This window comes from Balearica regulorum, chromosome 29 (assembly GCF_011004875.1).
Source record: "Balearica regulorum gibbericeps isolate bBalReg1 chromosome 29, bBalReg1.pri, whole genome shotgun sequence".
Taxonomy (NCBI): domain Eukaryota; kingdom Metazoa; phylum Chordata; class Aves; order Gruiformes; family Gruidae; genus Balearica; species Balearica regulorum.
In genome coordinates this window covers 710,279-736,480 of record NC_046212.1, presented here as the reverse complement: position 1 = coordinate 736,480, position 26,202 = coordinate 710,279, and the positions used below count along the sequence as shown (strand labels likewise).

At 48.8% G+C, this 26,202-nt stretch overlaps 2 protein-coding genes across 2 annotated transcripts; both read left to right on the top strand.

Moving 5' to 3' along the window:
* Window positions 1-717: 717 nt before the first annotated feature.
* LOC104636828 (keratin, type II cytoskeletal 8-like) lies at window positions 718-7,255 on the top strand. Its single transcript, XM_075737562.1, is given in 11 exon segments — window positions 718-807; window positions 809-1,435; window positions 2,785-3,002; window positions 3,660-3,720; window positions 4,315-4,410; window positions 4,748-4,912; window positions 5,000-5,125; window positions 5,432-5,652; window positions 5,848-5,876; window positions 6,494-6,580; window positions 6,669-7,255. Coding segments are annotated over 11 exon segments (2,307 nt in total).
* A 5,916-nt stretch (window positions 7,256-13,171) lies between these two features.
* On the top strand, window positions 13,172-24,267 carry LOC104634503 (keratin, type II cytoskeletal 8-like). Its single transcript, XM_010301042.2, has 11 exons — window positions 13,172-13,251; window positions 19,483-19,954; window positions 20,608-20,819; window positions 21,004-21,064; window positions 21,494-21,589; window positions 21,898-22,062; window positions 22,473-22,598; window positions 23,286-23,506; window positions 23,638-23,666; window positions 23,790-23,959; window positions 24,085-24,267. The coding sequence occupies exons 1-11, from the start codon at window positions 13,172-13,174 to the stop codon at window positions 24,265-24,267; spliced, it is 1,815 nt and encodes a 604-aa protein (XP_010299344.2).
* Window positions 24,268-26,202: the final 1,935 nt, after the last annotated feature.

The window sequence follows — 26,202 nt, the reverse complement described above, 5'->3', positions numbered from 1 at the left end:
TGTATGGAAGTGATGGGTCATCTGTTCCCTAAGGTGACCTCATCTTAATCTTTAATAGTTAAACTTTAATAAATTAAACCAAACATTTATCTCAGAGCTTTCTTTTCCATGTAAAACTCTGTATCCATTTGTTTAAAGCTAAAATTGACATAGATTCCAGTTTTTCTGTTTTCTGAATGCTATTTCAGTTGTAAGAGCCAAAGGCATATTTTTTTTTTAATGCCATTAGCAAGAAGACCAAATCTCAACACCTTCCCTCTCCCTGCAGCAGCAATGCCTACTCATGGGTGGTTATACTGGGAACTAGGGAAAAGAGAGAATGGGAAGCTAAGAGAGCAGTAGTCTTTGCTTTCTGTAGTAGGTACTCCTAGTGATGCAGTGAAGCAAGGTGAGCCACCCCAAAGTCAATATGAGGACAATTACCAGGGCCTTCCGTCTCATGAAATGAAATGCCAAAAGAGGTGGGCGAATTTGAGAACAAACCATGATAATGTGCATGGATAACTGTGCGAACTGTAATTAATGATGGAGGGCAGGCTAATGAGATAAGGAAATCTCATCTGAGCAAAGCTCATGAGTCAAGCAGGATTTGGGGAATTTCACAATTCTTCCATTGGTGTGTGGTGTTTACTCTGACCTCTCTTCAGGTGGCCATTAATTGCTGCCTAATGAACCAAACCCAATAACAACACTAACAGACCTGCTAATTACCACGGAATGGGGACTAACTCCTCCAGAACGTATAAAGGAGAACTTCTGTCACCCCCACAAGAGCGGCTGAGGATCCTTCACTCTCATTTCTCCTCCTGTTTTACAACCTTCTCCACCTGCTCTCTCACGCTCTGAAAGCGACGCTATGAGCCACCGTTTCTCCCGATTTGGGGATGGGAATTTCAGTTCTTCTTCTGCTTACTGTGGCACACTGGGTGGTGGGAGAAGTTCATCTACCTTAAGCTATTGTGAAGACAATAGAGAAGAAAGATACCGTGGTTATGGGTATGGTTATGGCAGCAGGAGTCTCCACGACCTTGGTGGGTTTTGGAATGTTTCTACTGGTGGAGGCTACGGAGGAGAAGGAGTAGGGTATGGGAGATACCTGGGATTTGGTGGTAGGAGACATCTTGGCTTTGGTAGAAGAGGGTATTTTGTGGGAGCTTTTCAAGGTGGTGAAGCACAGGTTGGTAGCATGTGTGGAAGAAGTTCAGGCAGGGAGGTACTTGGAGGAGGCCTTGGTAGAAGTGCCTTTGGTGAACAAGGGGCTGGACAGAGTTTTGGGCAGGCTGGTGTTAGCAGAGGCATCGAGGAGGTCCGTGTCAATACCAACCTGCTGAGGCCAATACAAGTACAAGTCGACCCTGAGTTCCAGAGAGTGCGATCAGATGAGAAAGAGCAGATTAAGGCTCTCAACAACAAATTTGCATCATTCATTGATAAGGTGAGTCCCTGGTCTCTTTTCCACTTGTTATCTGGGAAGGGGGAGATATGGGTGTTGCTCTGCCTGTGTGCATCATGGGGATGCCTTTACATTGCATCTTCTCCCCCAAAAATCACAGTGTTGGCCAGATTCCCTTGTGCCGGTGTGAAGTTCTTAATAGCTTGCTATAAACACTGCTGCATGAATCACTCACATTTAGCCCTGGGATAAGTATCTCCGAGTCGCCTTTTGTGGCAGGACAATAACAAACTACACATTAACTCACTTCTCTTTTGAGGAAATGGGTTTCTGCATGGCTAGTAATAGTCTGGTGCCTGGGAATTCTTGATGCTATCAGGAAAAATGGGTGATGGACTTGGTCATCCTTGATGTGTTCTGTTTCTTTTTTCTCAAGCAAAGCAAACTGTTGCATTTCTCTGAATTACAAAACAAATGACTTCTTTGCTCAGATGTCCTAGCCTCTTTCAGGTGGCCAGTGGTCCACACATCTTTCTTCTTTACCTCTTTCTTGGTTGATACTAAATGCTTTCACGTCTGTCTGCAGCCTTGTCTTCTCTTTCATTTGTACCCATAGACATGGGAAAAAACCAGCCACAGAACCACTTCCACCCACGCAGACCTGGGATGTGCCTTTGGGTGGTGACATGTGTCTCTGCATAGGGTGGAAGCTTGTATTATTTGTAACATGTGAGGACTTAAGGGTTTCTTGTATTACTCTACAGAAAAGGTGTTGGTTACACCCAGAAGTTTTAAGCATGCTCAGTCCTGAAAACTAGGGGTACCTTTGACTTTTTTTTTTTTTAAACCTTCTGGATGTCAGGTTCCAGGTTAAAACCTGTTCAGTGTCCCAGCTGAAGAGCTGCTATCCTTCTGGTTTTACAAAAATACCAGCTATGGATGTTATAGGTCTTTCTGACCTCCTTTTCTAAGGCAAGGTGTATCTAGAAGAGAGTGGTCGCACTTGGTCTTCTGAGAGGGAGCTAACTCTTCTCATGGGTTTGGGTGTCTAAGGTACTTCAGAAACAGCTGAAGTCTCCCTCCACCCCAGTCATCCCCCTAAATATTGTGCATTTAAGAGGTGAAAAGCCAGCAAAGATTTCAGCATCAGCTTTGAGCAGTAAAATCATACACATAGATTAGGATGAAAGAGGTGCCCCCCACTTTTAGTCTAAGCAGTCTCACGCATTGGAACCAGTGTTACTGCAGTTGGTCCCACCTGATGAAACCTCTGGATGTTACTGTGTTGGAAATATTAATTAGGGTTTCTTTTGCTACAGGGACTAATGCTGATGTCGGTGTTTCCACCGTGCTTTCGAGTGGCTGAGACGCTCTTCTGCTTTGCCTTTCAGGTTCAATGTCTGGAGCGGCAGAACCAGGCTCTGATCGCCAAATGGGAACTTCTGCAGCAGCAAAGTACCCGACCAGAAGAGAGCAGAAATATCTCCTCTTTCTTCCAATCTTACATCAGCAGCCTGCAGAGGCAGCTAGAAACACTCCAGGACCAGAAGGAGCAGCTGGATCCGGAAGCATATAATATGCTTCAGCTTGTTGAAGATTATAAAAAGAGGTGAATAATCACAAGTTTGGGAAAAAAACATGCTGGAATTTTCCAAGCCAATGGTAATCATGCCCTGGGATAGCATAGCTGAGCTTCACACCTTCAAGAGTTTTGTAGCCATCATAGCACTACTCTGCCGTTGGTTTATTATGGGTCTTTGATGAGGGAAGAACCCAGAACAGTAAGAGGAAAATCAAAGGCTCTGTAGATCTATCCCACTCTTCTCTCCTCCTGTCCTCCTTCACGCCCTTCCTCCCCCAAGCAATGAGTAACCCAGGACTCCTTACTCCTGCTGGTAGTTGTGGAGTCGTGGTCAACCTGGACAGCGAGGAGGGACAGAGCTGAGCAGTGGGGTCAAGTTGAGAAGAGTTGTCACTTCTGGCTTTGCTGTACCCAAAAGATAACTTATGTCTACAGCTCTGTAAAATGGGAAGCTTAGTTCAGAATTGCAGGGATGTTAGAACTGACCTATATCACATTTTGTTGTCTAATTACGCGATAGTTTTGCAGAGGGTTTGCAATTGCCTTGGCGGTTGCCAGAAATTGCAGTTAAACGAAAACTCGACTCATTCGCTTTTTGGGTGATTCCCTTTGGTTTCTGATCCACTTGACTGAAAAAAGTAAGATAGGTGATAAGCCACTTATTTCTTTTCTCTGCTGCAACAGATTCGAGGATGAGATCAACAAGCGAGCATCTAAAGAGGAGGAGTTTGTGGAGCTTAAAAAGGTGAAGTAATCCAAGACACTGAGCTAAATCAAAGCCTCAGAAATAAAGCAATAACTGGATGGTTGCCAAGGATTTTGAAAGCAAGGTCTTTGCTTAACTTTGTCTAACTCTCCTCTAAACTGAAGTCATTGAAAACCTGAGCTTTTTACTGCAAGACTGGAGAGAAATAACTTCCTCTAGAGACTGAATTGGTCTTTTGTAAGATGAATATCTAAAGTGCTGGCCTTTCTCTATTCACTCAATCACAACCTCGGCGAGACATCGTTATTAGGGGTTAAATAATGTCTATAGATGGCTTAGACAACTATTTATTAGAAGAATTAATGAAATTGGTGTTTCTACATTTTGCATTTTCTCCAGGAACAGTTATTGACGCAGCTATTTTGCTTATTTCCAAGCCATTCTTTTCTTCTAATTAAAAGCTTTCTCTTTGTTCCAATTGCTTTTCAAATGAAAGGTGAGATTCGTGGAACATTATTTGACTCCAGGAATGAAAGCTTTAAAGAAATGTACCATGTCTTGCAAGAATTGCACCTCAGTGGAGAGTTTGCCATTAAAGAAATACAAATATCGCGCTTTTTTTTTTTTTAACAGGAACTGGACCGTGCCTACATGGGAAAAACAGAGTTTGATATTCGGGTGGAAATACTGAGGCAGGAGCTTGAGTTCCTCAGATGCTTACATGAAGCTGTGAGTATGCTTCTCTGATTAAAAACTTACCCTCAGGTCTTGAAGGACATGTATCTTTTGGAGATTCCCAGAAATTTCACCCGAACAGGACTTTGTAGAGTGGTGTACAGGGTGGATCATCCTTGGCCTTTGATCTTATAAAGTCCTTTTTCATCTGCGTGACAAAGGGGGTCTGGTGTGTCACGAAGGTTGGAAGAGACACTTGAAAATTAAAACTGGTGGTGGAATAATAGGACCTGAGGGATGCAGGTAGGGAAGTTCCAGTGGGTAACTGGCCATTTCTGTCCTCAGAACACAACCTGCACCGTGAAAATCCAAAATCTTGTTTTGCTTGCAGGAGCTCTCCCAGCTGCAAATTGTAGTTGGCAACACCAATGTCATTCTGTCCATGGACAACCATAGAGAACTGAACATGGATGGCATCATCGAAGAAGTCAGGCAGGAGTATGAGACAATTGCTCAGAGGAGCAAAGCTGAAGTAGATGCCATGTATCAGGGCAGGGTGAGTAGACATCAACAAGATAGGCAGGCAGGTCTGCTCACTGGAAAAGAAACCAAAGATGTCTTTTCTCTTCCTTCTGCACATCAGTACCAGGACCTTCAGAATATGTGGGTGAATCAACGTGAGCAACTGAAGAACAGTTATCAGGAAATCCAGGAACTTACCAGGCACATCCAAAGACTACAACCAGAAATTGAAATTGCAAGGAAAAAGGTAAAGCTGATATTTTCCGACATGACTAAACTATTAAAGTCACTTTTACCTGGGAACTTAGTGCAGTATAATGTAACCTGTCCTTTGGAGGCAAACCTAGAGATGATGTTTTCTCTTCAAAATGAAGCAGATTGGTTTGGGTGTCTATATTGGGATTTAATTTGGGTTAATTTACCCAGTCTAATGTTGTATCTTTTGAGTTCTGTCATTGAGGCATGTCTTTTAATTTCCAAAGACTGTCAGAGGGTTTGACAATCCCAGTCCTATAGAAGAGAAATGGAGACATGCTCTTTGTGTCCTCTGCAGAATGCCAGCCTCCAAGAAACCATTAAAGATGCTGAGCAGCGTGGGAGCTCTGCTATCAAAGATGGCCAGCAAAAGCTTCAGGAGTTGGAAGATGCCCTGCAGCAGGCCAAAGATGATCTGGCTCGTCTTCTCCTTGATTATCAGGAGCTCCTGAATGTGAAATTGGCCCTGGATATTGAAATTGCCATGTATAGGTCACTCCTTGAAGAGGAGGAGACCAGGTATGTACAAACTATTCATCCTGGATAGAAGCACCTGTACAAAGCAGTGCGTCCCATTATTCGATCTGTGAATTAGATCTCCAGGAGGAATTGCTGCCTGGAAGGAGTGACCTCTTTCATTGGCTTCCTCTTAGACCCTAAACTGACGTTTACGTTTATTGGATGCATTACCTCAATGTCGCTTTTCCTTCACAGGATACAGGAAGGCTCACCAGCCACAATCTGTAAGTATCTCAAGGTTTTGCTTCAATTTTTAAGAGTGGTGTTACCGTTATGTTGTCTGTGGTACTTAATACCTACCATCAGAACAACCTATCTTAGTTCCCATCCACGTTTCCTAGGGAAACGAAGCAAACTCGTGTGTGTGTAAATACATAGGTATATGTGTTAATAAGTCATTATTGAACTACTGATTCTGGAAATTATTGGCCAATTTCAACCAAATTTGTAGGAAGTAGGGAAACATCTCATTCTATAGGTCTATGTGGTGTACGTCAGAACTGAAGAAGAAAAAAAAAATCTAGTCCTAAAACTTGTGGAAATAGGAGGCCAAGTAGAAGAGAGAGAAATATTTCCCTTCATAAAGGACGGACTTCACAGGGTGTTTGTGTAAGGAGTAAGACATAAGTAATGCAAAAGATAAACTAATAAAGCCAGAACCACGTAAGAAAACATTTCATAGGTATATCTACTAAAGAAGATCCTTGTACCCCTTTTTGAAGATATTACAAAGACATGAGAGTAGGTACAACGATGGCCATACATCAGTAGTAATATCAGCTGTGCTTATGATTTTTTTGGGACAAAAGTATAAGGTGGACATAACTTCAATTTCTTGCAGGTGTCATTGACCAAAATACGAGTGCTACGGGAGTCTTTGGAATAAGACCAGGCGGCTCGAAAAGTGGGAAGGGAGGGATGAACTCTGGTACGGCCAGCAAAAACAGAAGGAAAGGATCTATCTCTGGAGGAGGAAAATGTGGAATAACTGGCGGATGGGGATCGAGCTCTGGCAGCGGTGGTTCCATCTGTGGAGGAGGAGGAGGAAAAGGAGGAGGCTCAGGCAGTGGAGGCTCCACGTCTGGAGGTGGCCACAGCTCTGGAGGATGGGGATCCAGTTCTGGCAGCGGCGGTTCTATCTGTGGAGGAGGAGGAGGAAAAGGAGGAGGCTCAGGCAGTGGAGGCTCCACGTCTGGAGGTGGGCACAGCTCTGGAGGATGGGGATCCAGTTCTGGCAGCGGCGGTTCTATCTGTGGAGGAGGAGGAGGAAAAGGAGGAGGCTCAGGCAGTGGAGGCTCCACGTCTGGAGGTGGCCACAGCTCTGGAGGATGGGGATCCAGTTCTGGCAGCGGCGGTTCTATCTGTGGAGGAGGAGGAGGAAAAGGAGGAGGCTCAGGCAGTGGAGGCTCCACGTCTGGAGGTGGCCACAGCTCTGGAGGACGGGGATCCAGTTCTGGCAGCGGCGGTTCTATCTGTGGAGGAGGAGGAGGAAAAGGAGGAGGCTCAGGGAGTGGAGGTTCCATTTCTGGAGGTGGCCACAGCTCTGGAGGATGGGGATCGAGCTCCGGCAGTGGCAGATGCAGTCCCCACGGGGGAGGGATGAGCTCTGGTGGTGGCAGCAGCTCTGGTAGGAGAGGGTCCACCTCTGGAGGTGGTGGAGGCGGAAGCACAGGTCATGGAGGATCAGGATCTGGCAGTGGTGGGTCCATCTGTGGAGGAGGAGGTGGAGGCTCAGGGTATGGAGGAGGAGGTGGTGGCTCAGGCAGTGGAGGCTCCATTTCTGGAGGTGGCCACAGCTCTGGAGGATGGGGATCGAGCTCTGGCAGTTGTGGGTCCATCTGTGGAGGAGGAGGTGGAGGCTCAGGGTATGGAGGAGGAGGAGGTGGCAGCTCAGGCAGGGGAGGCTCAGGGTATGGAGGAGGAGGTGGCAGCTCTGGCAGTGGTGGGTCCATCTGTGGAGGAGGAGGTGGAGGCTCAGGGTATGGAGGAGGAGGAGGTGGCAGCTCAGGCAGGGGAGGCTCAGGGTATGGAGGAGGAGGTGGCAGCTCAGGCAGTGGAGGCTCCATTTCTGGAGGTGGCCACAGCTCTGGAGGATGGGGATCGAGCTCCGGCAGTGGCAGATGCAGTCCCCACGGTGGAGGGATGAGCTCTGGTGGTGGCAGCAGCTCTGGCAGGAGAGGGTCGATCTCTGGAGGTGGTGGAGGCGGAAGCTCAGGTCACGGAGGATTGAGCTCTGGTGGTGGGTCCATCTGTGGAGGAGGAGGTGGAGGCTCAGGGTATGGAGGAGGAGGAGGTGGCAGTTCAGGCAGTGGAGGCTCCGTGTCTGGAGGATGGGGATCGAGCTCCGGCAGTGGCAGATGCAGTCCCCACGGGGGAGGGATGAGCTCTGGCGGTGGCAGCAGCTCTGGCAGGAGAGGGTCCATCTCCGGAGGTGGTGGAGGCGGAAGCTCAGGTCATGGAGGATCAGGCTCTGGCAGTGGTGGGTCCATCTGTGGAGGAGGAGGTGGAGGCTCAAGGTATGGAGGAGGAGGTGGCAGCTCTGGCAGTGGTGGGTCCATCTGTGGAGGAGGAGGTGGAGGCTCAGGGTATGGAGGAGGAGGTGGCAGCTCAGGCAGTGGAGGCTCCATTTCTGGAGGTGGCCACAGCTCTGGAGGATGGGGATCGAGCTCTGGCAGTGGCAGATGCAGTCCCCACGGTGGAGGGATGAGCTCTGGTGGTGGCAGCAGCTCTGGCAGGAGAGGGTCCATCTCTGGAGGTGGTGGAGGCGGAAGCTCAGGTCACGGAGGATCGAGCTCTGGTAGTGGGTCCATCTGTGGAGGAGGAGGTGGAGGCTCAGGGTATGGAGGAGGAGGAGGTGGCAGCTCAGGCAGTGGAGGCTCCGTGTCTGGAGGATGGGGATCGAGCTCCGGCAGTGGCAGATGCAGTCCCCACGGTGGAGGGACGAGCTCTGGTGGTGGCAGCAGCGGGTCCATCTCCGGAGGTGGTGGAGGCGGAAGCTCAGGTCACGGAGGATCGAGCTCTGGTGGTGGGTCCATCTGTGGAGGAGGAGGTGGAGGCTCAGGGTATGGAGGAGGAGGTAGCGGTTCAGGCAGTGGAGGCTCCATTTCTGGAGGTGGCCACAGCTCTGGAGGATGGGGGTCGAGCTCCGGCAGTGGCAGATGCAGTCCCCACGGTGGAGGGATGAGCTCTGGTGGTGGCAGCAGCTCTGGTAGGAGAGGGTCCATCTCTGGAGGTGGTGGAGGCGGAAGCTCAGGTCACGGAGGATCGAGCTCTGGTGGTGGGTCCATCTGTGGAGGTGGAGGTGGAGGCTCAGGGTATGGAGGAGGAGGAGGTGGCAGCTCAGGCAGTGGAGGCTCCATTTCTGGAGGTGGCCACAGCTCTGGAGGATGGGGATCGAGCTCTGGCAGTGGCAGATGCAGTCCCCACAGTGGAGGGATGAGCTCTGGTGGTGGCAGCAGCTCTGGTAGGAGAGGGTCCATCTCTGGAGGTGGTGGAGGCGGAAGCTCAGGTCATGGAGGATCAGGCTCTGGCAGTGGTGGGTCCATCTGTGGAGGAGGAGGTGGAGGCTCAGGGTATGGAGGAGGAGGTGGCAGCTCAGGCAGTGGAGGCTCCATTTCTGGAGGTGGCCACAGCTCTGGAGGATGGGGATCGAGCTCCGGCAGTTGTGGGTCCATCTGTGGAGGAGGAGGTGGAGGCTCAGGGTATGGAGGAGGAGGAGGTGGCAGCTCAGGCAGGGGAGGCTCAGGGTATGGAGGAGGAGGTGGCAGCTCTGGCAGTGGTGGGTCCATCTGTGGAGGAGGAGGTGGAGGCTCAGGGTATGGAGGAGGAGGAGGTAGCAGTTCAGGCAGTGGAGGCTCCATTTCTGGAGGTGGCCACACTTCTGGAGGATGGGGGTCGAGCTCCGGCAGTGGCAGATGCAGTCCCCACGGTGGAGGGATGAGCTCTGGTGGTGGCAGCAGTTCTGGCAGGAGAGGGTCCACCTCTGGAGGTGGTGGAGGCGGAAGCTCAGGTCATGGAGGATCGAGCTCTGGTAGTGGGTCCATCTGTGGAGGAGGAGGTGGAGGCTCAGGGTATGGAGGAGGAGGTGGCAGCTCTGGCAGTGGTGGGTCCATCTGTGGAGGAGGAGGTGGAGGCTCAGGTTATGGAGGAGGAGGTGGCAGCTCAGGCAGTGGAGGCTCCATTTCTGGAGGTGGCCACAGCTCTGGAGGATGGGGATCGAGCTCCGGCAGTGGCAGATGCAGTCCCCACGGTGGAGGGATGAGCTCTGGTGGTGGCAGCAGTTCTGGCAGGAGAGGGTCCACCTCTGGAGGTGGTGGAGGCGGAAGCTCAGGTCATGGAGGATCAGGCTCTGGCAGTGGTGGGTCCATCTGTGGAGGAGGAGGTGGAGGCTCAGGGTATGGAGGTGGAGGCTCAGGGTATGGAGGAGGAGGTGGCAGCTCAGGCAGTGGAGGCTCCATTTCTGGAGGTGGCCACAGCTCTGGAGGATGGGGTTCAAGCTCCGGCAGTGGCAGATGCAGTCCCCACGGTGGAGGGATGAGCTCTGGTGGTGGCAGCAGCGGGTCCATCTCTGGAGGTGGTGGAGGCGGAAGCTCAGGTCATGGAGGATCAGGCTCTGGCAGTGGTGGGTCCATCTGTGGAGGAGGAGGTGGAGGCTCAGGTTATGGAGGAGGAGGAGGTGGCAGCTCAGGCAGTGGAGGCTCCATTTCTGGAGGTGGCCACAGCTCTGGAGGATGGGGATCGAGCTCTGGCAGTGGCAGATGCAGTCCCCACAGTGGAGGGATGAGCTCTGGTGGTGGCAGCAGCTCTGGTAGGAGAGGGTCCATCTCTGGAGGTGGTGGAGGCGGAAGCTCAGGTCATGGAGGATCAGGCTCTGGCAGTGGTGGGTCCATCTGTGGAGGAGGAGGTGGAGGCTCAGGGTATGGAGGAGGAGGTGGCGGCTCAGGCAGTGGAGGCTCCATTTCTGGAGGTGGCCACAGCTCTGGAGGATGGGGTTCAAGCTCCGGCAGTGGCAGATGCAGTCCCCACGGTGGAGGGATGAGCTCTGGTGGTGGCAGCAGCTCTGGTAGGAGAGGGTCCATCTCTGGAGGTGGTGGAGGCGGAAGCTCAGGTCACGGAGGATCGAGCTCTGGTGGTGGGTCCATCTGTGGAGGAGGAGGTGGAGGCTCAGGGTATGGAGGAGGAGGAGGTAGCAGTTCAGGCAGTGGAGGCTCCATTTCTGGAGGTGGCCACAGCTCTGGAGGATGGGGGTCGAGCTCCGGCAGTGGCAGATGCAGTCCCCACGGGGGAGGGATGAGCTCTGGTGGTGGCAGCAGCTCTGGTAGGAGAGGGTCCATCTCTGGAGGTGGTGGAGGCGGAAGCTCAGGTCATGGAGGATCAGGCTCTGGCAGTGGTGGGTCCATCTGTGGAGGAGGAGGTGGAGGCTCAGGGTATGGAGGAGGAGGAGGTGGCAGCTCAGGCAGTGGAGGCTCCATTTCTGGAGGTGGCCACAGCTCTGGAGGATGGGGATCGAGCTCTGGCAGTGGCAGATGCAGTCCCCACAGTGGAGGGATGAGCTCTGGTGGTGGCAGCAGCTCTGGTAGGAGAGGGTCCATCTCTGGAGGTGGTGGAGGCGGAAGCTCAGGTCATGGAGGATCAGGCTCTGGCAGTGGTGGGTCCATCTGTGGAGGAGGAGGTGGAGGCTCAGGGTATGGAGGAGGAGGTGGCGGCTCAGGCAGTGGAGGCTCCATTTCTGGAGGTGGCCACAGCTCTGGAGGATGGGGTTCAAGCTCCGGCAGTGGCAGATGCAGTCCCCACGGTGGAGGGATGAGCTCTGGTGGTGGCAGCAGCTCTGGTAGGAGAGGGTCCATCTCTGGAGGTGGTGGAGGCGGAAGCTCAGGTCACGGAGGATCGAGCTCTGGTGGTGGGTCCATCTGTGGAGGAGGAGGTGGAGGCTCAGGGTATGGAGGAGGAGGAGGTAGCAGTTCAGGCAGTGGAGGCTCCATTTCTGGAGGTGGCCACAGCTCTGGAGGATGGGGGTCGAGCTCCGGCAGTGGCAGATGCAGTCCCCACGGGGGAGGGATGAGCTCTGGTGGTGGCAGCAGCTCTGGTAGGAGAGGGTCCATCTCTGGAGGTGGTGGAGGCGGAAGCTCAGGTCATGGAGGATCAGGCTCTGGCAGTGGTGGGTCCATCTGTGGAGGAGGAGGTGGAGGCTCAGGGTATGGAGGAGGAGGAGGTGGCAGCTCAGGCAGTGGAGGCTCCATTTCTGGAGGTGGCCACAGCTCTGGAGGATGGGGTTCAAGCTCCGGCAGTGGCAGATGCAGTCCCCACGGTGGAGGGATGAGCTCTGGTGGTGGCAGCAGCTCTGGTAGGAGAGGGTCCATCTCTGGAGGTGGTGGAGGCGGAAGCTCAGGTCACGGAGGATCGAGCTCTGGTGGTGGGTCCATCTGTGGAGGAGGAGGTGGAGGCTCAGGGTATGGAGGAGGAGGAGGTAGCAGTTCAGGCAGTGGAGGCTCCATTTCTGGAGGTGGCCACAGCTCTGGAGGATGGGGGTCGAGCTCCGGCAGTGGCAGATGCAGTCCCCACGGGGGAGGGATGAGCTCTGGTGGTGGCAGCAGCTCTGGTAGGAGAGGGTCCATCTCTGGAGGTGGTGGAGGCGGAAGCTCAGGTCATGGAGGATCAGGCTCTGGCAGTGGTGGGTCCATCTGTGGAGGAGGAGGTGGAGGCTCAGGGTATGGAGGAGGAGGAGGTGGCAGCTCAGGCAGTGGAGGCTCCATTTCTGGAGGTGGCCACAGCTCTGGAGGATGGGGATCGAGCTCTGGCAGTGGCAGATGCAGTCCCCACAGTGGAGGGATGAGCTCTGGTGGTGGCAGCAGCTCTGGTAGGAGAGGGTCCATCTCTGGAGGTGGTGGAGGCGGAAGCTCAGGTCATGGAGGATCAGGATCTGGCAGTGGTGGGTCCATCTGTGGAGGAGGAGGTGGAGGCTCAGGGTATGGAGGAGGAGGAGGTAGCAGTTCAGGCAGTGGAGGCTCCATTTCTGGAGGTGGCCACAGCTCTGGAGGATGGGGGTCGAGCTCCGGCAGTGGCAGATGCAGTCCCCACGGGGGAGGGATGAGCTCTGGTGGTGGCAGCAGCTCTGGTAGGAGAGGGTCCATCTCTGGAGGTGGTGGAGGCGGAAGCTCAGGTCATGGAGGATCAGGCTCTGGCAGTGGTGGGTCCATCTGTGGAGGAGGAGGTGGAGGCTCAGGGTATGGAGGTGGAGGCTCAGGGTATGGAGGAGGAGGTGGCAGCTCAGGCAGTGGAGGCTCCATTTCTGGAGGTGGCCACAGCTCTGGAGGATGGGGATCGAGCTCTGGCAGTGGCAGATGCAGTCCCCACGGTGGAGGGATGAGCTCTGGTGGTGGCAGCAGCTCTGGTAGGAGCGGGTCCATCTCTGGAGGTGGTGGAGGAGGAAGCTCAGTCTCTGGAGACGGAAGATACAGCTCTGGTGGCATATGCAGTTCCGGTAGTGGTGGATATGGCTCTGGATGTGGGGCATCCAGTTATGGGGGCAGGTGCAGCTCTGGAAGTGGAGGTTGTGGCTCTGGATGTGGGGCTGGCTCTGGAGGGGAAGGCGGTTATGGTGTAGGGAGCCTTGGAGCTGGGATATACAGCCCTGGGGATGGTGCTGGGGAATGCAGCTCTGAATGAGTTTATTGAAGGTGGGGCTACAGGACTCTCTATGGAAGTGGCTCAGGTTCTTCTGGAGATCTTCCTACGAGTAATATTTGCATGCTCAAATCTGCCAGTGGAATGGGAAGAAGGCATTCCCGGTGCTATTGGCATCAACGTTGTCTTTGTTGTCCACCACTGAGTCACAACTAGTCCAAACTGGTTGCACATAATCCTGTCCTCTCTTCTCCCTGTACAGCCCTTTTCTGAATTCTCCAGCCACACACCTCTGCTTTATGACAATGCTGTGATGATTGCTCTTGTTTTCTTAGGCTTTCTCTGAGCACTTCAGTTCCAGCTCTTTGGGACCTTTTGTCATTGGCAACTAAAAGCTTTAAACCCTGTCTGTTGTGTATGTATTGGTTTATGGGAGGGCATGACTCACGTGTATGACAAGATTTTTTTTGGAAAGAATTCTTTAAATATATAAACCAGTTCATAGAGAACTGACCCAGGCTGAAGAAAAAAATTTATGAAAAAGTGGAAAAAGGTGTTTACAAGAAAATGCCTGTTGTTTGGGGGCCATAAGCTGAACATCTGCTGTGAAATTGGGTTTCAGGTTACAAGTTGTAGTGCCCTAATCTAGCCAGTCAACCAGGACATGTGGCTGCATCTCAGTTCCTTCATTCCCTCCAGACGTCACTCATTAATATACCAGGGGACAGGTTGAATCACCCAGGTAGACTTTGTTAGCATTGCACTTGCAGATAAAGAAAGGAGCAGGAAATCTGTGAACAACATCTCCTTATCTCAGTTCTAGTCCAGTTCTTCCCAAATCAAAGTTGGATGCTGCATACCAAAGTAAGCCATTTTTGGCTTTCTTTCTGGTTGCTTCTATGCAGAGGAAACAAGATGTTTTCTAAATTTCTCACAGAACCTCCTTTAAGTCCAATCAAAAGTCATAATGAAGAGCAGAGCAGCTGAGATTACTGGGAAAGTTTGTTCCAGAAGCTCAATGCAACTGCGTCATCTTAATTTAGCAACACTCCATTTAGATAACTGGGGTGCCACAACCCCATCAGGAATATTTCACGCCTTTTCACCAGTCAGAGGGAAGGTAGGATCCTCCTGACTGGTTTTTCAAAGAAATCCAACTGTGAAAAGTCCTGGAGGTGGCAGCCAGTGGGGAGCTCCTCACCAGGGAACAAGATACTCAGCTTGGTGGGAAATCCACTGTGGAGACCCATTTGCAACTGGCTGTAGAGTCATGAAAACAATTGGAGAATGTTAATGGGGAGCTACAAAGGGCTAAATCAGACCTTTATGGCATAGTCTGGAAGCAGTTATGAATACCTGCATGTGGGGAGGTCTAGAGTCTGTATTTCACTCAAAACTAAGTTACCACTGCCCTCATCAGATGCAGAAAACCCTACGCAAGCTGTGAAGCAGTCAGCTGTGGTAGTGAAATCTGGAGGTTGTCTTAGCAAACCCTACTGAGATAAGCCTGTGTTTTCATCTCTACTGGCTGACATCCCACAGGTTCAGCGTGTGGGTGGTGTGAGTCTACCCTGGCTTGCAAAATGCCATGTAGAGCTACCCTCCAACAGCTGAGCCAGTTTGTTCACCCTGTTAATGGCTGCTTCTACATCAGTTCTTCAGGATCCAAGTGACAAGCTGCATCATCACAACCCCATTTTTGTCTAAGGCAGTAGATAAGGTTTTCAATCAGGACAAACTCCTCCTCCCTTACTATAAAAAGTGGAAGCTGTGAAAGGCAGTCCTGCACACTACCAAGTATTGTTGGGCTTTAGTTTTGCTGTTAAATTAATTATGTAGACAGGGTGCCTACAGCTTTTCATCTCTACTCAGAAGAAATAAAGGATTAATATGAACACTGTGGGCAGGTCTGTGGGTTTTTTACTGATCTGTTTTGTAGAGTGAAAGGTCGAAAAGGAAGAAGGGAGAGTCAATGGAGAGAAATAGGCACTTCTGGAGGCAATTCAAAAGACCTAATTTGTGCATCTTCCTTAGTACGGGATGAATCACCCACTAGAGATCAGACAAACCGTCTGTTTCTGTTGACTATAACAGGAGCCTGGACAACCAGCTTAGACAAGAGATTGGTAACCCCCAACTTGTATGAGGGGCTTGATCAGCATTTCCACTAAGTTGTTTTAAGTACTGTTTACACGCTGGTAGTACATAGCCTTAAGTGCTGGGCTAATTTAGTGAAGGAATGGCTTGGAAGGGTATATCAAAACCTGTTCTGCTTGTCAGCTGAGCTATAATCATATCTCCAGTTTCTGGAGATGAGTCTTCTGGCACCTCCTTCCATATAAAGCTCTCCCTTTTTAAGTAGGAGTGAAACATCTGGCCAGGGATTTTGGTTGTCTAAAAATATAACATTTTTTAAATGCTTAATTATTGCTGTTCCTTTCCTTCAGCAGTTATGGGGTCCAACCCCTGCTAGTATCTGTGAGGAGCTTGTGTATTTGCCTCTGTTAAGACTGAGTTTCGGGTCTTTGGACCATATGGATTTGAGCTGAGATGATCAAGCAGATGGTTTTCTTTCCAGCACCACAGCACATGCAAAGTGTGGAAAGTGGCTAAAAGAGGGGTGATGCCAATGTGAGGAGCACGAGGACATGTCCACTGACGATTTTTTTTTTTGTTGACTTAACACTAAGTTGCTTATGTCGATTAGATATTGCCCATGCATTTTTGATGGAGAATACCACAAGGCAGGCTGCCCAAGGCTGTGCCCAGAGACATTTTGATTTTTGAGGTTCAGGGGCTGAGTTGAAGTCATGAGAAGATGATGATCATAAGATGGGACCTTCAGATTAATGTCAGGTACTGTCTTGAGGCATGTATTATCAGTCATCGCAATTTACATGCTTAGGGCGTAACACTGAAAGAAGGTGTCTACTGACACCCTGTGCCTAAGCAGAGCTTGAGCCTTCAAGAACATTGACATGATGAGCAGGATTTCAGGTATGAGGGGAGGACACCAAGGTCATGAAGATGATGACAGTAGGTCAGTTGTCATTAAAGCTGGTGGTAACTCTCTATCTCAGTGTTGTTTTCCTGCATTATTGGATGTACACATATTTTACAAAACATCTCATAGTCAGCCTCAGAGTACAAATCCATATGAGACATCACCATCTGGGAAGGACTGAGGACCTTGTTGATCTGATGCTGTCCTGGTGTGTAAACATTGCCCTCTACAGCTGTGAGCTACTGATATCCTGAGAGGTTTCTGAGTGTTCAACTAGGTGTTGACAGGCTCATGTCACCACCAAGATCCCAACCAAGAACCCATGTGGACAGGGATGCTGAAGATGCATTAGATGCCACCACCTAGTGGGAGAAAAAAGTTGTACCACGGTGGTGTAGAACTGGTCTTTGTGCTTGCTCTCCCACTCCCTGACTGATGGAGTTTTGGGCTTGAGCTCCCTTTGCTGTGCAGATGTGGCCAGAACAAGAAGTTCCTTCCTGATTTACTTTGGCAAAAAGCTGTGAAATTAGTCAGGGCTACATCGTAGCACTGAAAAGTGTGGGCCTTCTATCTTCACTGCTGGGCCTCTTTCCAAAATTCCTGGCAATTAGAAGTAAATTAGTGAGCTGTGATTACCCTGGGAGCTACTCCCCTGGTGCCCACATGCAACCCCCCGTCTCCTGAAAGGGAGCTGCACCAAACACGATTGCTCTGATGTGAATACACTGAGTTCCACCAAGTGGAGAAGATCTGATGTATTTTAAACCTGGAGACTCTCTGCTGTCGAATGACACACAAAAACTTTGTCTCCTGCAGCAATTTGGGTGGGATGAGATGAAATTGGGAGAGGAAGGCAGAGCTGACCTCTTAAACTACAGCCTGAGCTGGGCAGTTGATAACAGCCCAAGGGTTGCATCAGGGGGCATCATCTGCCTTTTGGGGACTCAGGGTCATCAGGGGACATCTAGACTCAGAGGTAAGGCTGATCCGGATGGATGAACCTTTCGCTATGTCTGGGGGTGTGAAAACTCAAGTTCAGAAGTTTTGCTTATCAAAGTGTATCTATGGGAGGAAAACTTTTGAAACCACCCGTGACCCTGTAGGCTCTAACCACAGCGAGGAAACAAAAGCTCCGAGCTAACTACTCCTTGCTTGAAAGGAGCCAAACTCTCCTTGCTAGCAGCAGGGTCAGGCAGAATGCTGTGGGATCACCCACCCCTGCTCAGAAGGTGCCAGAGGACCATCAAGCATCGTGGTACTTCGTCAGTGGGGCAATTCTATGGGAGACCGAGGAGACACAAGCTGGAAGCAGAAAATGAAGACAGTCAGAGCAGCTCCAGGCCAAGTACCCTCCTCCTGGGCTCCAATCCTGCTTTTCCAGCTGGGATTGCCACGGACTCTGCTTGTATTTAAGCAGCCAAGTGAGACACCCAGGACTTCAATCACTCCTGCTCTTCTGTGTGTAGGTGTAATTGATAGTGCTGTCAAGAACCTGCAATTAAGCTAGTTGTCTTTCCAGCTACTTCATACCATCAATTATCTCTCTTGCTGGGCTAGGGGCAGGCTGTTCCAGTGCAGAACATTTGCAAATAATGAGGTACGAGAAAACCTTTGGCATCAGCTGCTCTTGGAGAAAGAATACCAGCAAGGTTTCTGGTAACCAGTTTTGTTTTTCATCAGCCTTCTTGCGAAAGGTGGTGAAAAAGCCCTCCAATGAGCTCAGGGAGTGGGGAAAAAAAAAAAATCCCTGCAAGACTAAGGAAAGAAATGAGCTATTGAAGTACTATCAAATTTCTCAGGAATTTGAAATGCTTAAATGTTTAATTGCCAAAAACCTGACCAGGGTTTGAGCCTATTGAAAAAGTTAAGGATTAGTATGGCATAATAGCAGGGGAAAACCATTTCTTTCAAATGGTCTGAAATGAAACCCTTCACCTTTCTGTTTTGAAAGAGACTTTGGCAAGAAGCCACAAGGACAGAGATGTAATCTCAGCTCCACCTCTGAGGTATTGTGAGGCTCTCAGCAAATATATTAAACTTATCAGCCTTTTCTTGCCCGTCTGTCAAGCAACTCTAATAAATCTTTTTTATTTGCCTTGAGGTATCCCAAGGGTTTTAATTACAAGCTCAAATATAAAGGACAGTAACAGAGAGTAGCCATACAGCAGATCTATTAATAAGATACATAATATTTTTGCAGGATACTGGTTGCTGGTGCATTCATAGTCTGCCCACCAAGGCCAAGCCTACCGCCCTTTCCAATTAAACGATTAACAAGCATGCAGCTAACAGCCTTGGGGCTGAGCTTCCTATTTTGTAGGCTGTTTATTGTCTTCTCCATGCAAGTCTCATTTTTTTTGATGTGTTCTACGCAATCAGAGCAGAAAACTTAATGAAAAGATATAGCTATGCTAATTTATTCTTCTAAAAGTTGGGCATCGAAGTCTGAGCTGGTCACTTTAGACTTTCTTGGACTCAACGAAGAGGAGGAAGGCTCCTGGAGAGCAGTATCTCAGACCTGCCTGTCTCTCAGTACAGGCATAGCATCAAAAGTCAGAGGAGCAGAGTCCTGGCCCAGTCAGTCATGGTCTTTAACTGAGGATGGTGTGCAAAGGGCTTTTTATAAAAAAAAAAAGTATTTTGCACTCTTGTACCATAGCAAGAAAATTTGTGTGTCTGGTCCACGCTATGGTTCCCAGCTTCCAAGCAGCGAGCTGCCTTTGGCTGTGGCTCATGGACTCGTACTGTCCTTTGTGAAGGGAGTGACTATGAAAAGAGCAGATACTGCAAAAATAACTTTTAATTTGTTGTTGAGCAGAACGTTCCTTTACAGATTGTTCTTGACAGAGGGAGATACTCTTACGGCCATTTGCTAAACTGTAATTAATGCGAGGAAGGAGGAACTAAACCAAAACAAGAATCCTCACAAAACCCAGCCCACGGGATCCTCCAAGCTGAGTATGCAAGCAAAGTGATTTAAAACCAGTAAAATTCCATAGGATTTCACAAATGTTCAGTGTTATGCATTGTTTTGCATATTTAAACCTGTGAATTGCTGTCAGGCAAGGCAAACCCGAAGAAACCCCCAAATTATTCATCTGCATCCACCAAGTCCCACTTCTGAGATGTGTATAAAGGAGGTGCTCAGGGTTGTAGGAGCAGAGAGGCACCTTTTCTGAGTTGCGTGCTCTGCTGTCCTCCAGCATCCTTTCCTCCATCACGTCTGCCAGCATGAGCCAGCAGCTGTCAGCTGGACAGTCTCTTCATGGAAGAAAGTTCTTTTCATCGTCTTCTGCTGCAAGTGGCATGAGCTGCTGCCGAAGGAGCGCTTTCCCCTCTGCTGCACTATTTGGAAGAGGAGCCTGGAGCTACAACAGCCGAAGCCTTCAAAACACAGATGGGTGTAAATGGATTTCTTCTGGCCGAAGCCTTGCACAGGGGGTCTGTGGAAGCTGGAGGTGCAGGGACATCCATGCTAACGGTGAAGGTGGGAGTCATGGGTTGGGCTTCCACAGCAGGAGCTGGAAAAGTGAAGGTATTCGTGCGGTGCGTGTCAATGAGAGCCTGCTGCAACCTCTTGATGTGAAGATCGACCCCGAAATCCAGCACATCCGAAAGCAGGAGAGAGAGCAAATGAAGAGCCTCAATAATCAGTTTGCCTCTTTGATTGACAAGGTGAGAACTGAGACAAGACGTAAAGGAATGATGAGGTTTAAATGCAAAGGAAATGTTTTTGTGCTCTGGTCTTTGATTCCTCTCCTTCTCTCATCCTATGACGTGAGCCTTGTGCTGGTTTTAGCGTGCATGACTCCAGTACCGTAAGCTGCAAGTGCAGATCTAGCTGATGATGTTATTTTAATCTGGTTTATGTGCTTTGATAAGCTGCACCTGTTTTTATTATTAATAGTGGAAGGAAGCTGTTCCTCCAAGGTGTCTTCCTGAGCTTCTGCACTGTTGAGTTCTCCCTATGCAGCTACACCTTGTAAAGTTGTATTGCGTACTATCAATAAATGATGGTTTCCACTATCAGCCAACTGATATGCAGATCTATTTAAATATTCCATGGTTTCTGTAGCTGCCACAAAGGCTGTGCTGTCTAGGGCTTCCTTGGAGAATGGGAGAGCAGTATGCCCAGTTTTCTCTAGGATTATAGGATTATGAAGATCACAATGCCTCCCTTTTGTCCTCTCATCCCCTTCAAATCCCAATGAGCCCCTGGAGCATTGACTCAGAAGAGAAAATGCCTTGTTCCCCCCACATTCATCTGGTCCACATACAATGCATCTAAGCATGTGCCTGAAGAAAGTGGCTTTGCTTTCTGAATACAGGTACAGCATCTGGAGCAGCAGAACAGAGTCTTGGCCACCAAATGGGACCTACTCCAAAAGCAGTTCCTGCCATCCCAGGAGAACATCAAGCATGTCTTCAACAACTTCATTTGCAGCCTGCAGAGGCGGCTGCACTCGCTGCTGCACGAGAGGGGACAGATGGAGCCTGAGCTGAACGACACGGAGAAGCTCGTTGAAGAGTTCAGATGCAAGTGAGCGAGCAAGGCAGTGAGCTTAAACTGCTTGTCTAATGGGACTTTTATTTTTGGCTGTATCAGTAGACTTCTTTCTGAGGTCCAAAAAGCTGAGATCCAAAAGCACCCTGACCACTAAATACCCAGACAAACACGGTCTCCAGTCTCAGAATGACCCGGTAACCAGTGTCTTCCCTTGCAGATACAAGCAGGAAGTGAACAGACACACAGCTGCCGAGAACGAGTTTGTGTTACTGAAGAAGGTAAGGAATCTGGATAAATGGAAGGGTTGGATGCAGACATCCAAGGAGCTTCCTCTGATCTGCCCCTTGCAAGGCAAGGGTCAGGTCTGGAGAATGTTGAAAGTCATTGGACAAGTATGGATGCAGAAAAACATGTCACAGAGTGTTGCCAGAGAGCATTAAACCTCTGCTTTTTAGCACAGAAAGTATGTTTCATTCTAAACTGACAGCTTGCTAGGCCTAATGCCCAAATCGTGATGTTTTTCAAGCAAGAGGTCAGCAATATTGTATGTGCTTTTGGGAACCTCCAGCTGTTGCTGTTCAGGGGATATTTCAGCTTCCCAGTCATATTTCCTAAACAAAATTTCTTACTCTAAAAACGTAATGAAATTGCCTTAGGTCTCCCTGTAGGCACCATTTTGACTTCTAAATGTCTGGAAACTCTTTTAGGATGTGGACTGTGTCTATCTGGCCAAGGCAAAGCTGGAAGCAAAGATGGAAACACTAAAGCAGGAGATAGAGTTCCAGAAATGTGTTTCTGCTCAGGTATGGATGCTCCTCTCCCAACCATACTTGATGGCACCTATTCCTACCAGCTGCTCCTTGTCTACATTGATTTAGGCCTGATTAAACCAACCCATCAAGCTCTCTTTGGGAGGCAATGCGAATCCCAGATAAGGAAGCCTTTGAGATCTCAAAAACCCCCAAAATCTCTCAAGCTGCATGTGTGACCAAATCTAATCTCAGGTCCTGGGTTGTGGTTCAGGAGAAACTCTCAGTGGTGGTGTTACTTCCACTGGAGTGTGAGATAAGGAATCCAGGGACAGCTTACTGACACTTCACATGGCTTCTAGGAAATCGCTGAGCTGGAGAGAACTACCCATGACACCTCTGTCGTCGTGAAAATGGACAACAGCCGAGGCCTGGAGATGGAGAGCATCCTCAGGAGCGTTCAGTGCTGGTATGAGGACATGGCTAAGAAAAGCAAGGCAGAGCTGGATGCGTTGTGCAGAACTAGGGTAAGTTGTAGCATCCAGCGACATATCCTTAACTCTCTCACTGTCAACAGTAGTAGTGGAAAGGTGGTGATGTTTTTCTTCTTGTCTTCACTATGCAACTTCTGGACCTAATTTTCCATTCTGCTAAACTGAATGGGGTCTCAAAGTCAGGAGAACATGCCCAGAAGCGACACAGTGCAATGGGACAGGACTCAGTCATGCTGGGAATGGGGAGGTTGTAGGTGAGTTGAACAGTGAAAGCTACAGGAGCTCCATTTGCTGTGGAAAGTCTCAGGAGCTGCAAAATCAGGAGGACTTTTCTAAAGCTAGTTTAATTCACTTTGGAAAGAGAAGAAAGGCTCCTGTGTTACATACACTGCCTGTATTACTTGCCTGTATTAATTGCCACCTCTCTCTTTTCCTACAATCAGTATCAAGAGCTTGAGGAGGCAAAGGGGAGACGTTGCAGCGAACTGAAGTCCCACCAGCAAGAGATTGAAGAGCTGAGTTCTGTGATCCAAAGAAGGCAGTGTGACCTTGCAAATATGAAGAAGCAGGTATGATGGATCATATTTACTCACTGGATCTCCTAGATGTGAGATCCCAAGTCATGTTTTCTACATCTCTGTGGCATTTCTTTCATCTTTATCGAAGAGCATTGCACCACACGGGTTCCATTGGCCTAGAGAAGATCTTACCAGTGCTGAGCAGGGAAGAAGAATTATATGCTGGCCTATTTTCTGCTGGATTATTTTGATTATTGCAAAGACCTAATTGCACCAAATTAGATCATTGGATTAGCCACAGCCACTGGGAAAATTGCTAAAATTGCTCCAGCAAGAATTCTGGCAGGAGACAATGCTTCTGACACAGGTTCAAAGCATCCAGTAAGCAGGGTAGGATTATGACTCAGTAATTCAGCACCCATAGAAACTGGTATAATTTCCAGACCATCTAATTCATTATATATTTTATAACGGGAAGTAATGGAAAACGTTAATTAATAGTTCCAATTAGAACAAAGTATTGGTATCCTCAAAACAGGCTTAAACAGAGTCTGGCAGTACAGGGACATGTCCAGCCTTTCTGTAGTATTTCAGAATTTATATTTGATTTTGGAAACATTTGCCTTTCCTAAAAACAACCTCAAAACTTCCTAATTTGGGACTCTCAAAAGAAGCGAGAATTTCTCTTTCGAGGGTGAGTATGGCAGGGAAAGTGACTCCTTGTGTCTCCCCTGATAGATGTCCTCTCTGCAAACATCAGTTTGTGATACTGAGCAGCGTGGGGACTGTGCCCTCAAAGATGCCTGGGAGAAGCACGTTGAGCTGCAGAATGCCCTCCAGAAGGCCAAGGATGAGCTGGCTTGCATGCTGTGGGATTACCAGGAGCTGCTGAACGTCAAACTGGCACTGGATATTGAGATTGCAACATATAAGACTCTACTGGAGGGTGAAGAGAGCAGGTAGGTACCGCTACAACCGTGTGTGGACAGTGGTCAGTCCTTGGGACTCTTCAACAGAGACAAGGAGGCTGGAAAATGCTAGAAAATGCTAGTTGTGTGATGGATAACCTTGTGACCTTCTTCTCCTTCAGGATACGTCTTGGGATCCCTGTGAGACTGTGTAAGTAAGCTTGAAGTTTTCTATTTTCCTTACAACATTAAACAATCTAGTTTGGGTTTGCAGGGGGAGGAGGAAGGCTGTGTCCTCTCCGTGAGTGATTCAGCTTGTGTTTTCCCATGACAGTGATCACCACCCCTTGCAACACCATCTCTGGCTGCGAAGCCAACCTGGCATGTGGATCTGGTGGACAGTCTAGAAGATGCAAGTCCTCCTATAGCGTTGGTAGACCATCCCTTCCCGAAGATGCTGGTGCCTGCCACAGAGGATTCACCTCCAGAAGTGTTGCCAGTTCCGTAGGCAGGCAGCATGTCCCTGGTGCTCCCAGCAGCATCCGTAGGAGTGAAGAATTTAGGGCTGGAGCTGGGGGCCATTCATGCCAGAGCTCAGCCCCTCTGGGCACTGCTGGATTCTGCTGTAGGACTGCACGGAGGTGTGGAGAGAGCTGCAGAGCTGCAAAGAGCATGGGAAATTCAGATCTCCCACAAGGGATGTGTTGGCCAGGGGTGAGGATTTCAGCTGGATGCCCCAGGAACATCCAGACCTAAACTTCAGCTGTGAGAGTCAGGACAACCAGGATGTAAGACCTAAAGTAGAAAAATGAAAGCCCTGTTCCACTTTCAGTGGCAAAAATATCCTCAACTCCACCTTACACACGAGGAAGAGGCAACTGGGTACAAGCACGTTGTAGCATCATGAAACCACATCAGAGAAACTCCAACTGGGATCACATCAAAAAAACGACACTCCTTTTGATTTCTGCTGTTTCTTTAAAGGGCTGGTGGTTGTGTTGGGGCACTTATTATCACTCAATTCCTGCTTCCCACCACTCTTTTTTTTTTTTTTTCTTCCTGATTAAGCCTTTGCTATCTATGAAACAAGTTATGATACTTAATTCAGAATCCTTTCCCTAGAGTGCTCTGGGAAGTGTTTCTGGAAATGAGCTCTCTAGGACTCACCGTTTCATCAACGTCTAGCTGATGTAATTTTAGGGAAGTCAGTGGAGTTGTAGTGGTGAGACACACGGGGTCATGGAGAGGAGGGGGCAGGGCTCCAGTCATGTTCTTTGTTTGCTGTCTTGGAGCAGTTTGGTCATCCATATGCAGGCAGGCAAGTCATAAAGAAAATCTCAATTAAAAAAATAAATTTCACCTTCTGTAGTCAGCAAAGAGTAATTACGTCGCTTGTACTCCTATTAGCTTCCTTGCTTAGTGTCCTGACATATGCATAAATTACAGCGCCCTCACTTCTGTCTTGATGACTCAAGAGCTTTAAACTTTTTCTCTTTTTCCAATAAAATGCATGGAGAACAAATGTGCTGCTACTTGGTTTTTCGTGTTTGTCAGGAATACAGAAATGCCCTATTCCTAAATCGGGCAAGACATATCTGCTGATTATAATGTATTACCAATTATGCAGAGGTGGCAGGGCTGCCCAGAGAGTGTCATGTAGATCCAGTCTTTGGTTGGTGTAAATTATGGAAGCCTTTTAAAATCGGCTTATTTATACTGATTTGCACCAAATTTGGCTTCTAACCAATGCTGTTCAATGGGTGTTTCAAGATTCATAGAGAAGTCATCTCAGTCTCTCTGTATTTTTATAGCATGTCTACCACAGAGGCATGACGACAAAACACATTTTATATCTCTTCAAAATCTGCTGCAACAGGGTCATTATAGGGAGAAAACCCTCAAGAATGTGCTTGGTTGCTTTTCTTCAGCATCATTTTAGAAATCCTATGACTACCAGTTTAGGATTTCAAAACAGATCAAAGGGAGATATTTTATTGTACATTTGAGCAGATTAAAAAAACCAACAAATTAGTAGCATAAATCAACAACAAAGGACTAAAGTGTTTTGCGATTAAACTGATGAAAGCCAACCAGCAGAACAAGGAAACGAACCATATGGAGACAAGTTACAGATATGTGTTTTACAAAAGGAGGAGTCCAGCGAGAAGGTCTTTCCTATCCAAAGTAATTATTGTGATTCAGAACTGGAAGAGATTTCTCTCCCCCCATAATTCTCATGTGATAGGAAGCTATTTCCCAATCAAATGTGAGGACCACAAAAGAAAATAGGCACAATCTTTAATGAAGAAAACCACAAGAAAGATTTGACAAGAAAAGAACAATTCAGCAGCAATAAATATTCATTAAGAGGGGTTTAAGTATCTCATGAAGGTTATGCTGTTCCCATTGAAAATAGACGATCCTGTCAGTTTTTATGCAAGAGAAGAGTAAGTCAGGGAAATGACACAGAATTAGGGTTGCTTTCTCACCTCCAAACTCACCATTTCAAGATCTGATAAGTTAATTTAACAAAAGCTTTACTTTAAACCTGTGACCAGCCTCTCTGAACATCAGCGCTTCATGAATCAGCCGGGCGTCCCATCAGAAATTCTGCACAAACCAAATCAAACATGGGCTTGGGCACTAGGGCTTTAGCATAACAAAAGGCAGAGCTTATCTCCTCCCGGCTGAATACGCTTCCCAGGAGAACTTGACCCACCTTCCATGGGCAATTTCTTCCTTCTGTA

Coding starts and splice junctions, on each gene's coding strand:
- LOC104634503 (XM_010301042.2), top strand. CDS start 13,172: ATGGGGGCAGGTGCAGCTCTGGAAGTGGAGGTTGTGGCTCTGGATGTG. Junction 19,955..20,607: donor TTGCCTCTTTGATTGACAAG/GTGAGAACTGAG, acceptor TTCTGAATACAG/GTACAGCATCTGGAGCAGCA. Junction 23,507..23,637: donor CTGGAGGGTGAAGAGAGCAG/GTAGGTACCGCT, acceptor CTTCTCCTTCAG/GATACGTCTTGGGATCCCTG.